This window comes from Monodelphis domestica, chromosome 8 (assembly GCF_027887165.1).
Source record: "Monodelphis domestica isolate mMonDom1 chromosome 8, mMonDom1.pri, whole genome shotgun sequence".
NCBI lineage: Eukaryota > Metazoa > Chordata > Mammalia > Didelphimorphia > Didelphidae > Monodelphis > Monodelphis domestica.
The window spans coordinates 189299306-189314123 of NC_077234.1; the positions used below are offsets into that span (position 1 = coordinate 189299306).

The following is a 14818-nucleotide window of genomic DNA, read 5'->3' on the forward strand; positions in this document are numbered from 1 at the left end:
AAGATGAACTCAGAAAAACTTGGAAGGACTTAATGAACTGAGGCAAAAATGAAGTGAACAAAACCAGGAGAACAATGTATACAGTAAAGAAATATTATACAATGATCAGTTGTGAAGGTCTAAACCATCATCAGCAAAGCAAGTCTCCAAGATAACCATAAGGAAGTCATGATGATGGTGTCTGAGTGCAAGTCAAAGCATGCCATCTTCCTCTATATTTCCTTCATGAGATTTTTATTTTATGTCTTTTTTCATGATATAAGCAATATGGGAACATGCACTGCATAAAAGTACTGGTATATAACCTGTATCAGACTATTAACCACTGGGGATAGGGAAAAGAGGGGGAGAAAATCTGAATCCTAAAATGTTAAAAATTATTTCTACATGTAACTGAAAAAAACAGATGAATAAAATTTTATAAAAGAGGGCTAGAAATCAACAATGTCAAGTACAACAAAAAAGGTTATAATAGGTAGGACCACGAAAAAGAATGATGAAGAGGGGTAAGAAGGACTCGGTGACTTTATAAAGAGCTGTTTCAGTAGAGTGGCATGGCAGGAAGACCAGTTACAAGGAGTTAAATAATAAGTGAGTGGCAAAGAAATGAAGGCAATAAGCATAGAGAACTTTCTAGAATTCTGGAAGTGGATGAGTGAGATGGGAGAGGGGGTAGCAGGACCAAAAGAAGCTTTTTCTTTTGTTTTTATACTGAGGAGACAAACATGTTCGTAGGCTAAATAGATAATAAGGATAAATTAGAGATGAGGAGGGATATGTATGAAGGAGAAAGGCCACAGAGAGGAATGGAGGGGACATGATTCAGTATAGAGATAGAGGAAGAGGTTAGCTTTGACAAGGAGAGGGCTACCATTTTCATCAAGAATATAGAGGATGAAGAAAAAACCAGGTAAAAGTACTGAAAGGTTCCAAGGAAGAATATTTGGAAAGTCCTTAGTCCAGTGCTTGGCATGAAATATAAATGTTAGCTATTGTTATTATTAGGTAGAAGAAGGAAACTTAAGGGAGCCCATATTGTATGGTCTCAATCTTCTAAATAAAGTAGGAGATGAAGGCATCTGTTGAGAGTGAAGGAAATGAATGAAACTTAAGGCTTCAGGAATAAAGAGAAGTCAAAATGAGACAAAGATGGCTTTGCAGGAGCTGAGGTTAGTTAAGCAAAGATTTGAAATTAATCCAATTATAATGGTTTCATGATTTCCTCTAGCAGCATTCAGAAAGAAGGAGCAGAGGAGGTAGGCAGTAGAAGTTGCCCAGGATTGAAGATTAGCAAATAGAAACAGAAGAAAAGTCAAAATGCATAGAGGCAAAGAATATTTATAAAGTTCTCCCACTCTAACAAAATCAAGATCCTTCTCCTAGAAATTAATTTATTTTTAAGTAACTAGGTAATTTATTAGATAGAGTGCTGGGGCTAGAGTAAAGAAGTTAAAATCTGGTCTCAGATTACATTAGGTGTGTGACTCCATGTAAGTCACCTTATTTCTGTCTGGCTCTGTTTCTTCATCCATAAAATGGGATACAAATAGCATCTACCTCAGAGTTTTTGTGAAGGCAAAATAAGATAATATTTGTGCAGTTTTATGCAAACCTTAAAGTGCTACTTTATTTCAATGTTTATTATTTTAGACACTGATTTTTATTTTATTTTTTTCCATTTGAATAAGTTTAGAGATTGATTTTTAGTTAAAGAAAAAATAAAAACAAAATTGATCTTGCAAACAACAACCACCAACATATACTTAACAAAGAATTAGTTTAATCATGGGCCTCTCTGAAGGGCTTTGCAGCTTTATAATTTTGATAACTAATATAGTTAGCAGATTCCATATGTAGGCAACATAATTATCAGTATTTCAACCTCTATGATGCTCACAAATACATGCAAAAAAAAAGCAAGAAAGAAAACAAAAGGAAAGGAAAGAAAAGAAAAAGTTCCTGAAGCACTAACCAAAGAAGAAAGTACTGGAAATGCTGAAAGAAGGGATAGAAAAGTTTACAAACAGACTGGCTTTTTCTTTTTCTGCTTGTCTTTATCCTTTGCTTCTTTCTCCCGTTTAGCAAGTCGCCGCTTAAATTCTTCTGGCATTTTCTCGTAACAGTGTTTGCAGACTGGTTTTAGATCAATTTCAATAAACTTATCCCTTTGAGCAGAACAAAGAAGAGATAGAGGAAAGAACATGGAAGAGTTAAAGAAAGAATCTTCGGTTTTAGGAGCCCCGGACATTAAGTATAAATAAAGGGTTGAAATCACAGGATGAGTTTCTTAGAAACTCTACATGTACTTTTTCTTGACTGCTAATCATTTTTTTTCCCTTCTAAAGATCCACACGGACTCATATCACGGAACTTACTTGAGAGTTAATTTAGTGTTGCAAGTAGAACAGGCAAAACAGTTCACACACCAGGCCTTATTCAGGGCTGAAACAACTAGGGAAAAAAAAGGGAGCAGAGTCTATCAATAATCACAAGGTTACTTACTGTTAAAAGTATCTCAAAATCATTATCACAAAGTACAGCAAAGAAAGATTATTTCATGCCTTTGCCTTGTATCAGAAGCCATTGGCAATGCCAGCAGGAGCATGGGCCAAACTGAAAACTCACCTTGTAAAGAAGTTTTAATACAATGTGCCTTAAAACAAAACCTTTCAACATTTAACCTAAATTGGGTTCTCATTTAGTCACTTGAGGAGTTTGTCTTTTTATGACTATTTTTCTTAAAAAAAAAATTGAGTGCAAAACTAATTTTTGACATCAGCAAAACTAAATAAACATACTTGATAACTATTTACATTTAAATAAATCTCAACACAAAGTATCTCACAACTTTTTAGTTACTCCCTCTCAACTTCTATTGGTATTCTTCATTCATTTTTCTCTTCTAGGGTTTTAAACTGTATGTATCCTATTTTTTCTTTTCTTTCCAACATTTCATAATTATCTTTTTAGATTTTTTTATATTTCTCTTACTTGTATTATATTATACTCTACTGTAGTAGTACACCTATACAACTTATTTATTGTATAGATTTTAATATTATATTGTACTATAGTAGTCTAATACAATGTATTTAACCGTCTCCCACCCCCTTCTTCTACTCTGTTTTTCTTCCTGGGTAAGCTGTTTTGTGCAGGAAAGAGTTAAGTGTTGTGGCTTTCCTAGGTCTTACTGTTTGCCTTCTGAACATTAATCCTTTGCCAATTGCATGGAGGCAGTGTGTTTGAGAAAGTATTTCCTGAGTGAGGCGATGTCTGGAGAGAACCATAAAACTTGCATCCAGGATGTTTCTGATAGAAATGTGCTTGACAACCATTTCCAAACACAGCTGTTTCCTTTCTGTTCCAGTCAATCAGAACTGCCCGATTACCAAGGTACAAGGGTGATAAGCACGACAGAAATGCTTCTAGGTAACAGCGCCAGGGGATCAGCATCTGCAGCGTTATGGCTGCTTTCCTCAATAACTCCGGGGGCTGAAGTTATCCCTTTTAAACAGATTCCCTCAGCCTCCATGGTTTCTAGTTAGTATAAAAATAAGACGGTGTTCCTCCTCTTCTTCCCCCCCAAAACATATTAGCAGACAGTTGGTAACAATGCATCTTACACCGCTCTTTGTCAGAGCAATGGCACATCTGGTGGGAGTGAACATTTATGAAGAGGAGAAGCAGAGGATCGAGTGCTCTGTCATCCTGCAGCCTTTCTTTAAAATTCCTACTTGTCCACAGTTTCATTCTTTTGGAATTTAGGTCTCTGATAACTGACTAAAATAAACAGGTTACTGCATTTAGCCATGATGCCGAGATGCCTCTTTAGGCACGAGTCTCACATAAGCTATGAAATAACTATTCGAAGCTCAAGGTGATCAGTGTTTTATCTGATTCTACGGATAGTGTCAGTGCGTCACTCCATAATGGCAAAAAGAGAAATGAAGATGATAATCACCTTCTAGAAGACACAAAAGGCAAACTTATTTTTTTTCATATTATAGTGACATCTCGTAAGCTATAAACAGAGACTTACCATCCCCTTCAATGACACGGTTACAGTGGAAACAAACATCGCCAAATAGCTGTGGAAGAAAAAAAATAAAGGAAAATATAAAACTTCGTTGGCAATTTAAAAATTTAACCATTTGACATCTCTTTTATGCTTAAGAGTCAAAATATTGAGCCTCAGACACTTCCCAGCTGTGTGACCCTGGACAAGTCACTTGACCCCCATTGCCCAGCCCTTACCACTCTTCTGCCTTAGAGCCAATACACAGTATTGATTCCAAGACGGAAGGTAAAGGTTTAAAAAAGAAAGAGTAAAAATATTGGGTACCTAGAACTACTACAAATTACTCTTCAGATTAGCAATCCAATCTCACTTAGCAGAAAGTTGGCCAAAAAAAGAAAAAAAAAGAACTGGCTTTTCTTTATGCTGAAAACCCCCCATCTCTAAAATAATGCCTTTAATTTTTTTTTGGGGGGGGAGGAGGGGAATCTTCATTTTTTTTATGCTACCTTCATTTGTGAATATACCTATATTCCCTCCCCTACCTAGGGAATCATGCCATATAACAAAGAATAAAAGGGAGAGGAAAAAGCCAGCTAAGGAAGACTAAACACAATATCTGAATCACATAATAGTGTTCCATACTAGTCTCCAACCTTTGCCAAGGAGGGGAGGAGGTAAGTTATATATATTAATATATAATAATGTATACTAATATGAGGAAAATCTTTGAACTCGTAATAAAAGCAAATCTGATAAACAAGTAAGTGTGACAATTACCTGATTGTAGTGAGTTTCACAATATGCCAGGCCCTTCCTCTCATAATGACGATGCCCAAGAAATGGCTTCTCACACTTGGCACAGACAAAATGCTACAAAGAAAGATCATTTCTGAGTTGCCTTGTTTAACCTTAACACCAACACTTGAATACAGAGCTCTGAAACACAGAAATCTTCGTGCAATAAAATGGTCATTTTGGGGGCAGCTGGGTAGCTCAGTGGATTGAGAGCCAGTCCTAGAGATGGGAGGTCCTAGGTTCAAATCTGGCCTCAGCCACTTCCCTGCTGTGTGACCCTGGGCAAGTCACTTGACCCCCATTGCCTAGCCTTTACCACTCTTCTGCCTTGGAGCCAATACACAGTATTGACTCCAAGACGGAAGGTAAGGGTTTTAAAAAAATAAATAAATAAATAAAATGGTCATTTCTTTTGACCACTGAAAAAATTCTCAATTCGGCCCTCTAGAAACTAAGAACAGGCTGCTTTGGAACATAGCCTATTCAAATGCAAACTTAAAAAAGGATGGAGATTTTTGCTGCAGATGTAAGGGAGGATCAGTAAGGTTGAGGACCAATCTCAGAGTGCTCCACAATGCAAATTTTACACTCAAAAGTATTTTGTACCATGGTTTCCAAACCTCTTTTGGTTTTTATATTTTACTCTTACTACAAACCCCAGATTACAGTAAAATTTCCCATGCCCGGTACTCAAAGCAAAAGGAAGTAGATTCTAGTGTTTATCATGCATAGACAAACAAGGAATAACATCAAAATTAATTTTTCATAAAGAAAATTTTATTTAGTACAAAACTTTTTTGGTAACATAAATCTGCTAGATGTTTACCAAAATAGTGAAATAAATTCATAAGCCCTTTGATTTGGTTTCTTGTCAGATAACAGCATTGTTCTTTGCATAATTTTATTTTATTTATTTTTTTCTCTCTGTAATTTTTGAAAGAGATCCCTACAAATCATGTTCAGTTCCCAATTTTTTTTCTTGCTTTGAATATGATTGAGAGTAAGACAGGTTCACAGGGATAAACTTATAAACAGGCCTTGTGAGCATCTTTTAGTAAGAATGAGATAGTCTTCTATAAGAGTACAACAAAAATCTTGTGACTTCATTGCCTGGAAATCAAGGTGGATTTTCTGATTATGTAGGAGATCAATTAGCTTGTCTTTAACCCAATTACTGCCTCTATAGTTTTTGAGTCTAAAGTGCATTCATTTGGTTTTGGTCAGTAGGAAGTATTCCTTCTATCTTTCCAATTTTTCTAATGTTCTGTAACACTCTTTCTCTTTCCTACCTGACCCCCTAAACCATTTGCTCTCCATTCCACAGATGTTTTCACTAACTCGACAACAATTATAATGCTTCAGTAGGACAATATAGTTATTTACAAAATATTACCTATGCCTCCTTGAAAAGGTTCATGGGGACGGTGTGTGCCTCAGGGTTGGGAACAACTGTTCCCATCACTGAAAGGTCTCAGAAGCATGCAGGGATCTCAGTGTTCCATCTCAAGAGGAAATGTTTAATAGTTTTCTATATTTATTTAAAAAATGAAGAGATGTTCTTGATGATATGGAAAATCAAAGGGGAGGATTTATCCTCATAACCAGAGTCTTACCTCCACATGCCACTGCTTGCCCATCGCATTCACAACACGTCCTTCAATAGGCCGTCTACAGGCTCCACAAATGGGGACTCCCATTTTGTCATGACATGGCAAGCAATATAATTCTCCTTTCAATTCACGAGCATCAGCGGTCAATTCTTTCCTGTCCCCAAGAAAGTTAGAAAAATTAGCATACATTCAAGGGATAAGAAAAAATAGGCAATTTTTTTTCTTTATCTAATACACTCTCTGAAATGATTTTTATTTTTAAGGACATCATTTGAAAGTTTCTCTCTCTCTCTCTCTCTCTCTCTCTCTCTCTCTCTCTCTCTCTCTCTCAATCTCTCTCTCTCTCTTTCTCTCTCTCTCTCTCGTTTACTTGTTTCTATTCTTGTAAAATTCAAGTACTAAAAGAGAACTAGAAAGAAATCAAAGCAACCTAACAGGAAATTTGGGCTTTTTAATTCTTGTCAAAACCATCCAGGCTGGTGACAGTTTGACAAAATCATTTAACATGACATGATATGGACAGGCTTGCAGGGGAAGTCAGATATCTACTACCATGTAAACAATCATATTAATCTTCTTTCTGTCACAAGATCTCATTTGATTCTAGATCCTCTCATGTTCTAGGTTCTAAATGCAATAGCAAAACAGTCAGCATTAGTAAGAGCAATCTCAACGCCACTTTCAAGGCTGAGGGAGTTTTAATCCACTCCCATTCTACCCCTCAATTAACAAAAATCAATTCCCTTTCCCTTCTCTTTCCCCTCTTCCCCTCAAAAGACAAACAAAACCCTCACAACAAATATGCATAGTTAACCAAGACAAACTAAAGGAGTCTTTCAAAACTAAGCTGTGACAAATTTTATTTACTACTAGTTATTCATAATATAATAATGCTATTAAGGATGGTCATTTTTCTGTGATAGATAGACTCGTGTGAAACTTCCTTGAGCCATTAGCTTTCCTTGTTCTGCTTTGCTAAACCACTTCCCAGGGTTGTGCAAATAAATCAAAAAGGGGTAGTTTGAGTTTCACTTCCATGAGGTATTCCTTGTGTAATAATACCCACCATTCTAATGAAGGTGTTAATAGAAATTAAATGGCCAGTGGGTCACAAGAAGGAGACCAGATAATTCATGAACTATATAATTAAGTCTCTGAAAACTCTCTAGCTGATAAGAACAAAGAAGAATTTTATTTTAACCTTTCAAGTCCCTCCCTTCTACCCCAACCCCTGACAATATAGTATACAAAGCACTTTTTGAAATGGGCATTCTTCCTTTCTTGACAGCTAACGGGCAGAAAATGTACACTTCCTAATTTAAAGGTGGAATTTTATTTTTTTTTAAAGAGAGAAAACAGTGTTCTTTTAAAATGGAAACAAACCAAATCAAAGCATTCTGGTTTAAATAAAATATTTGATGAGAGTAATACCCGCAGTTGGCACAGTTGAAATGATCCGGATGGTAAGGGTCATTCTTGAATATAAGAGGCTGCTCATCAATGATGGCGTGGCACTTCTGGCAAATATACTTCCCAAGGCCCCTCGCCTTCTCCCGATTATGGCAAGGTCGACAAAGATGTCTAAAAAACATCAAAAAGGAAGAACAAACCCAGTCATTATTTATTTGGAATGACACGTGTTTAAAATTCAGACAATAACGTGAAACATTTCCCTGATGACCTAGAAATACAAAAACAGAATGTTTTAAGGAAAACCCAAGTTTCAGACAGGAAAAAAAAAAAACCCAAATCCAAGGTGAGCTGATCTTTGGCCACCAGGGGGCCTAAACATTTAACAAGAGAGGAACATACAAATACAGATTTAGAGCTGGAAGGGATCTAAGAGGACATGGAGTCCAGCCCCATCATTTGACAGATAAGGAAACTGTGAGCAATAGAGGTTAAGTGATTGCCCAACCGTTGCATAGATACTGAGCAGCCAACCGGGGACTTCAGTCCAGAAACTGATTCCAAAGCCTGCCCCTTCACTTCTCACTGAACCACGAAAGGCTGGAGGGAAGGGAGGCTGTGTTGGGGAAGTAAAGGAACACTTCTTGGTACTTAAGGTTGGGAATGACAGCAACAAAATTATTCCTATCACCGCTACAATTATTAAAAACTTACTGTTATTAGAAGAGATCGTATATTATTAAAAACAAACCAAAAACTCCCCAAATGGGTTTTAATACCTTTAAAAAGAACATTCCCTGATATGTTGAGCTCATTGAAAGCTCCCTTACAAGTATGAAAATAGTCGAGCTGAAGAGCAACTTTCTAATCATGTAGGCAACATTCTGGACCTGTGGTACCCCACTCTTTATAAGAGAAGGGAAGACTATTTCTTATCATCTGTTAATTGGCCGTGTGTTTTTGAAGGTTCTGCAAGTTTGGAAGAGAACACATTCTGGCATACCCTGCCCAAGGGGACTGGGCTCTGGGAACCTGTGGAGGAAATGCACAAGCTGAAGACCATCTCTGATGGCATGGAAGAAGGGTTGGCTGTCCCTAGAAGTTGTGCTTATATGAGTGAAATCTTTGGAAAAAGTTAAGTACTGAGGAAGGGTAGAGGAGAACCAAGCAATTCATATTAAAAAAAAAATAAAATAAATCCATAATTTCTGTCTTAGAATCAGTACTGTATATTGGTTCCAATGCTGAAGAATGGTTTAAAAAATAAAACAAAACCCAACCTATTTTCTTCTGGGAAAAGCAATTACTTGGGTGGCTCAGTAGATTGAGAGCCAGGCCCAGAGACAGGAGGTCTTGGGTTCAAATTGGGCCTCAGACACTTCTAGCTGTATGATCCTGGGCAAGTCATTTAACACCCATTCCCTAGCTCTATTGCTCTTCTGCCTTGGAACCAAAACGTAGTCTAACAAAGACAAAAGGAAAAGTCCTAGAACAAAAACTGTCTTTGAACAAAAATTGTCCTATGGGAATATTATGGAAATAATAGAAGTCTAAAAGAGATAAATAACTGTCACTGTGTAAGCTTCTTGCTTGACACCAGATGATCTAATCAATCAGTTAACAGCTATTTCCTGAATTCAATGCAATTCAACAAATGCTTATTAAGCAGTTAGGAGGCATGATGGAAAGAGTGCTGAATCCAGCATCAGGAAGGCTCAAGTTCAAATCTAGACAATTAGTTGTTTAATCTTGGGCAAGACATTTGACTTCTATCTGCCCAAGTTTCCTCAACTATAAAATGAATAATAATAATAGCACCACCATCTAAGAGTGGCCGGGGGATTAAATGAAATATATGTAAAGTACTTAACACAGCAGCTAGTATGTAGAAGGTATCACATAAATGTTCATTTGTTTGTTTTCCCAAAACTAGTGAGGCTCTAGGAATACCCATGGCTTTTTTGTTACCTTCCACAAGCATCCTGAAGACCTTGCCTAGCAGCTGAGTGGTCCAGAGAGACTTTGGTCACTGAGCCAATAAAATGAATTCAGTCACTCAAATTTTATTTCTATTCAGGTTTCTAAAACTGGCACCTAAAAAGCCCTGGGTAGGGAGGAGGAGGCAATCAAACAACTTGAAATAATTACTTTCTGGAACCACAGTTTTTTGTTTTAACATAGATGCAGTCAGATCCTACCTCCCAGCATTCTTGACAAAACCAATATCTGCTAGGACTTGTTGGCAGAGATCACAGCAGAAGCATTCGGGGTGCCAGCTGTTGTTCATGGCTTTAATAACTCGACCAATGATAAATTCACCTGTGAGGAAATAAAATAGCAGGCTGCTAAAAAGGGTGTCAAACGTGATAGTGCTAGAGACAATAAGGAAAAATTCTAGAACAGTTTGAGTCTTTCTCTACTAATGATGACTATGTATGTGTGTGAAATAGTGTAAACAACCAGGACCAAGAGAATGTTCTATGGGAACTTCCTACTGGTGCTTGCCATTCTCAAACCAGTTTTTTGCTTTCACCTTTTCACCGTTCAGGACTTCCTCTTAGTATACAATGGATTTTCTCTTTTTCTCCTATGTTATTGCCAGGAAGGGACTGCATGGATTAGTCACAGGTAGAAATTATATACAGATACCTTAAAAACCTCCCTTTAAACCTACAGTTAATTTATTTTACCATCAAATCTTTGCTAAGGTTCATTACCTGGTGAACTGGTGACTCCAGTTTCCCATGCCCTCTCTACAAATTCTAGCAAAGGGGCTAAGCTGCTAACAGGCAGGCAAAGAGAAAAATACAAGGAAAAGACCTGGATAATCTGTGACTAATGGCTGAATGTCTTCCTTCTTTAGTTTCATTTCATTTAAAAAAAATCTTTACATAGAACCAGAAAGCAAAAGCCCATTAGGCTGCAGAAGTACATGAAAAATATATTCCAAGCTGTTATCTAACAGAAGGCTGAGTCAACTGTAATCTATTTGTGAATATTCTGACTTACCACACTGGTGACAGCACGGCGCAAAAAGCATCTGAAAATCATGTTCACAGTACTTCCTTCCTTCAAACTACAAGAAAAATAGCCATCAGTTAATATGTGTTGAGCAACCCCAGGGTGTAAATTGTACTGGGCTAAGAAGAAATTCAGGAAAAGAGTTATTAAACAAAAGAGCCTGCTCCCAAGTTTACAAATTCACTTGAGATAAAACAAACATACTTTTGAAATGGAGATTCTTTTGTATACATTTATATATATAAATACATCCAAGAATCAACATACAAATATGTGATTTGGTAGAAGGGTCAAGTTGAGACTAGGTCTGAACTTGTTTTCTTGCTTATTTAAGGATGGATTTCTGGAGGCTGCTTCAAGCTGTTAAAGGAAACACAGTAGAATGAAAGAAACTGACTTTAAGGTAGTTTAGAGTGAGAAAAGCCCAAATTAATCTGCCACTAGGAAGATTTGAAGCAAGGAAGAGGCAGAGCAGACTGATGGAAACTGATATGGAAGTGAAGCTGACAGTGGGAAGAATGTTATAGGATTGTAGGAGGCAGCTTGGTGGCTTAGTGGATTGAGAGCCAGGCCTAGAGATGGGAGGACCTGGGTTCAAATGTGGACTCAGGAAATTCCTAGCTGTGTGACCTTGGACAAGTCACTTAATCCAGTTGCCTAGCCCTTACCTCTCTTCTGTCTTGGAACCTACACTTAGTATTGATTCTAAGAAGATTCTAAGACAGAAGGTAAGGATTAAAAAAAAAAAGATATATGTATATACACAAATACAGTGATCCTTCACCTATCCTGGGAGTTAAATTCCAGGGACTCTTGTGATAGGTGAAAATCCACAAAGTAGTGGCATTATATTTATTTTATTATTTATATATATAGTTAAGGCTTTATAAACCCTTCCCACTCTCCTGTAAACCTTTTCTATTCTCTTATTAACCTTTCCCACCTGCGTATGAACTCTGAGCCAATCAGTGCCCAGGATACAGAACAAAGCACTGTGATTGGTCACCTTTCATTCCATCAGCCAAGAGTGTGCTGTGTACAATCTCATGTTGGCAAACTTGTGCAAGAGATAGTGGCATACTGCATTTACATTGTGTACAATATGATATTCATCTGCAAAATCCCGGATTATAGGGAAAACCCCACGATACAGAATTAGATTTAAAAAAAAAAAAAAGACAACCCATGATACAGTGAAGCTGTGATAAGTGAACCACAATATAATGAGGGATTGTGGATGTATTTTAGGATTTAGAGCTGTAAGGGACCAACCCTCTTCTTAGACAGATGAGGAAACTAAAGCCCATTTTTCCCTGCTGGGCTCTTATTCACCCTTTAAAGGTCAACTCAAATACCACCTCCTTCTTTATGACACTTTCTCTAATCTTGCTAGCTTACTTGCCCCTCAGATCTGACCTATTATTTGGGAAGCCTCCAATATATTTTTAAAAATTAAACAAACAACCCCCCCCCCCAAACTTTTCATTTTTCAAAAATCCACCTTCTTTCCCTCCCACTCTTCCAGTGTGGGAAAGACAGATGAAAAAGAAAGACAAATCCCCTGAAACAAAAACATGCAATTAAGTGAAATAAATTTCTGCATGGTTGTTGTTAAGTCATGCCTGACTCTTCATGACCCCATCTGGGGTTTTCTTGGCAAAGACCCTGGAGCGGTTTGCCATTTCCTTCTCCAGCTCTTTAACAGATGAGGAAGTGAAGCCACCAGGGTTAAGTGACTTGCCCAGGATCATATAACTAGTATGTATCTGAGGAGAGATTTGAATTCAGGAAGAGGCATCTTTTGGACTGCAGGCCCAGACCTCTATCCACTGTGCCACCTAGCTGCCTCTAAAACAAAAATCGCACCTGACTCTTCATGCATCATTCCATTTGAGGTTTTCTTGGCAAAGACATTGTTGTGGTTTACTATTGCCTTCTCCAACTCACTTGATAGAGGAGGAAACTGAGGCAACAAGAGTTAAGTGACTTGCCCCAGGTCACCCAGTTAGGAAGTGTCTCAGCCTGGATTTGAACACAGGTCTTCCTGACTCTGTCTGGCAGACTATACACTATGCCACCTAGCTGGAAAGGAAGCACTAAACTCCTCCTAAGACTTTCTTTTACAGAGAGTGGGGGTTTGGCCTTTCCAGCTAACTTTCCACTTTCTACCTACAATTTCCCTTGGTTTAGACTCCAAGGAACACAATGACTCATACCTCCCTCCCTTCCCAGTTTCCTTTTGTATGTTTTGTTCTCCCATTAGACTGTAAGCTCCATGAGGGCAGAGATTATCTTCCTTTTTCGTATTTGTACCCCTATCACTTAGCACAGTGCCTGGAACATAGTAGGCACTTAATAAAGGTTTAATGAATTTCTAAAACTAAGCTAGTTATTTGTTCTTTCTTTTGGCTTCACTAGAAATCCTGAGGAATCTGGCTCTTCCCCTTAACCTTATTTTTTTCATAGGTTCAGAAACTTAGAGCTGGAGTATGCTATGTACAATAGCATTAGAGTTAAATATTGGCATCTTATCCCCATGCTAGATGGTAAGCCTCATGAGTTTACAGATCATCTCTTATGGAAAGTTTGCATCTTTCCTGTTGCCAGGCAGAGTACTTTAATTAATGTCATTAATAAAGCTTTCATGAGGGACTAAACAGAATTTGGGATTTAAATGAAATGATATGACTGGGCAAAGTTTTGGTCTTGATGGGATGCAAAAAATCTAGACATTATTTTTTTATTTTACTGGTCCTAACATGCATTGAAACAATTAGATCTATTGATAAACAGCAGCTCTAACCAGAGAGATTTCTAACTTGTCTGACATTTTCATCTCTCTGCCTTTCCTGAGTGATTTCATTCAGGATTAGAGGAAACAAGAGGATGAAGATGGAGACTGCTTGGGCCAGAAATCTGTGAAAAACAGCTTTCCAATAAATCACTCATCATAAGGGTGTCTTTCCTGTTATGCATTTGTAATAGAGGGAAAAATGAGGGTAAATTAATGGTGTATAATTCTGAAAAAATATTTACTTTCTCTTGGGTTATAAAATGGATTTTATCTCCAAATCTTGGAAGACTGACCAAGAAATAGAATTATGATGCTTATTTTGTGCAAGAAGCAAGCAATGCTAAGTAAGAGATCAATCTCTGGTCACATGTTGTCTTTAGCATAAAAAAGGCAGGGCACATCAGTTAAGTCTCACCATCACCTTGGGTAGATTTGTGAGTCTTATCATTGTTTATTAGGTTTTAAATGACTAATGAGCTTTATTCAGAGCAAGTTCAAGACACTTTAGGATGTCAGAAAGCCAGGATTAGGGTTCTTTTCTCTCGGTGATTGAAGTAGGTCTCATGCAACCTAATGATGATGTCCAAGCAGAGGAGTTCTGTGTCCTTATAGCCAGCCCTATTCTTTCTCCCACACTCCAACTGTGCAATTCCGGTTACCTTGAAGGATTTTGTTCCCTGGTTGTTCCACTAGTATAACAACAACAACAACAACACAGCTAACATATATAGCATTTATCATGTGCCAGCTATTATGTTAAACACTTTACAATTACTATCTCATTTGGTTATAACAACCCTAGGAAGTAAGTTATTCTTATACACATTTTACAGATGAGGAAACTGAGGGAAACAGAGGTCACAAAGCTAGAAAGTATCAAAAACCAGATTTGAACAGATTTTGGGTTTTCTGGGCAAAGATGCCAGAATGGTTTTCCATTTTCTTCTTCTGTTCATTTTATAGATGAGGAACCCAAAGCAAACAAGGTTAAGTGACTTACTCAGGGTCATACAGATAGGAACTGTCTAAGGCCAGATTTGAACTCTGGAAGATGAATCTTCTTGACTCCAGGCCCAGTGCTCTATCTACTGCACCACCTATTTATATTTTGTTTTTAAAAAATAATAGCTTTCAATGGAATCTGGTGGATATCTATAGGCAGGTAGATGG

At 37.5% G+C, this 14818-nt stretch overlaps 1 protein-coding gene across 9 annotated transcripts in view; it reads right to left on the reverse strand.

Annotated features, from left to right (window-relative positions):
• The window catches only part of LIMS1 (LIM zinc finger domain containing 1), a 193493-nt gene that overhangs the window by 6874 nt on the left and 171801 nt on the right, over positions 1–14818 (reverse strand). For 5 of the 9 annotated variants that reach the window (XM_007501204.3, XM_056807369.1, XM_007501208.3 and 2 more), the window contains 8 exons: positions 10843–10909; positions 10032–10152; positions 7855–8004; positions 6427–6577; positions 4796–4888; positions 4040–4088; positions 2376–2451; positions 1973–2165 (listed from right to left, as the gene is read on the reverse strand). In XM_007501204.3, the coding sequence (XP_007501266.1) occupies positions 2018–2165; positions 2376–2451; positions 4040–4088; positions 4796–4888; positions 6427–6577; positions 7855–8004; positions 10032–10152; positions 10843–10909 (855 nt within the window). In that variant the 3' untranslated portion in view covers positions 1973–2017. Of the gene's footprint in view, positions 1–1971; positions 2166–2375; positions 2452–4039; positions 4089–4795; positions 4889–6426; positions 6578–7854; positions 8005–10031; positions 10153–10842; positions 10910–14818 lie in introns of those variants that run through there. The other 4 variants (XM_056807370.1, XM_007501207.3, XM_007501203.3 and 1 more) reach the window with 2 other exon arrangements.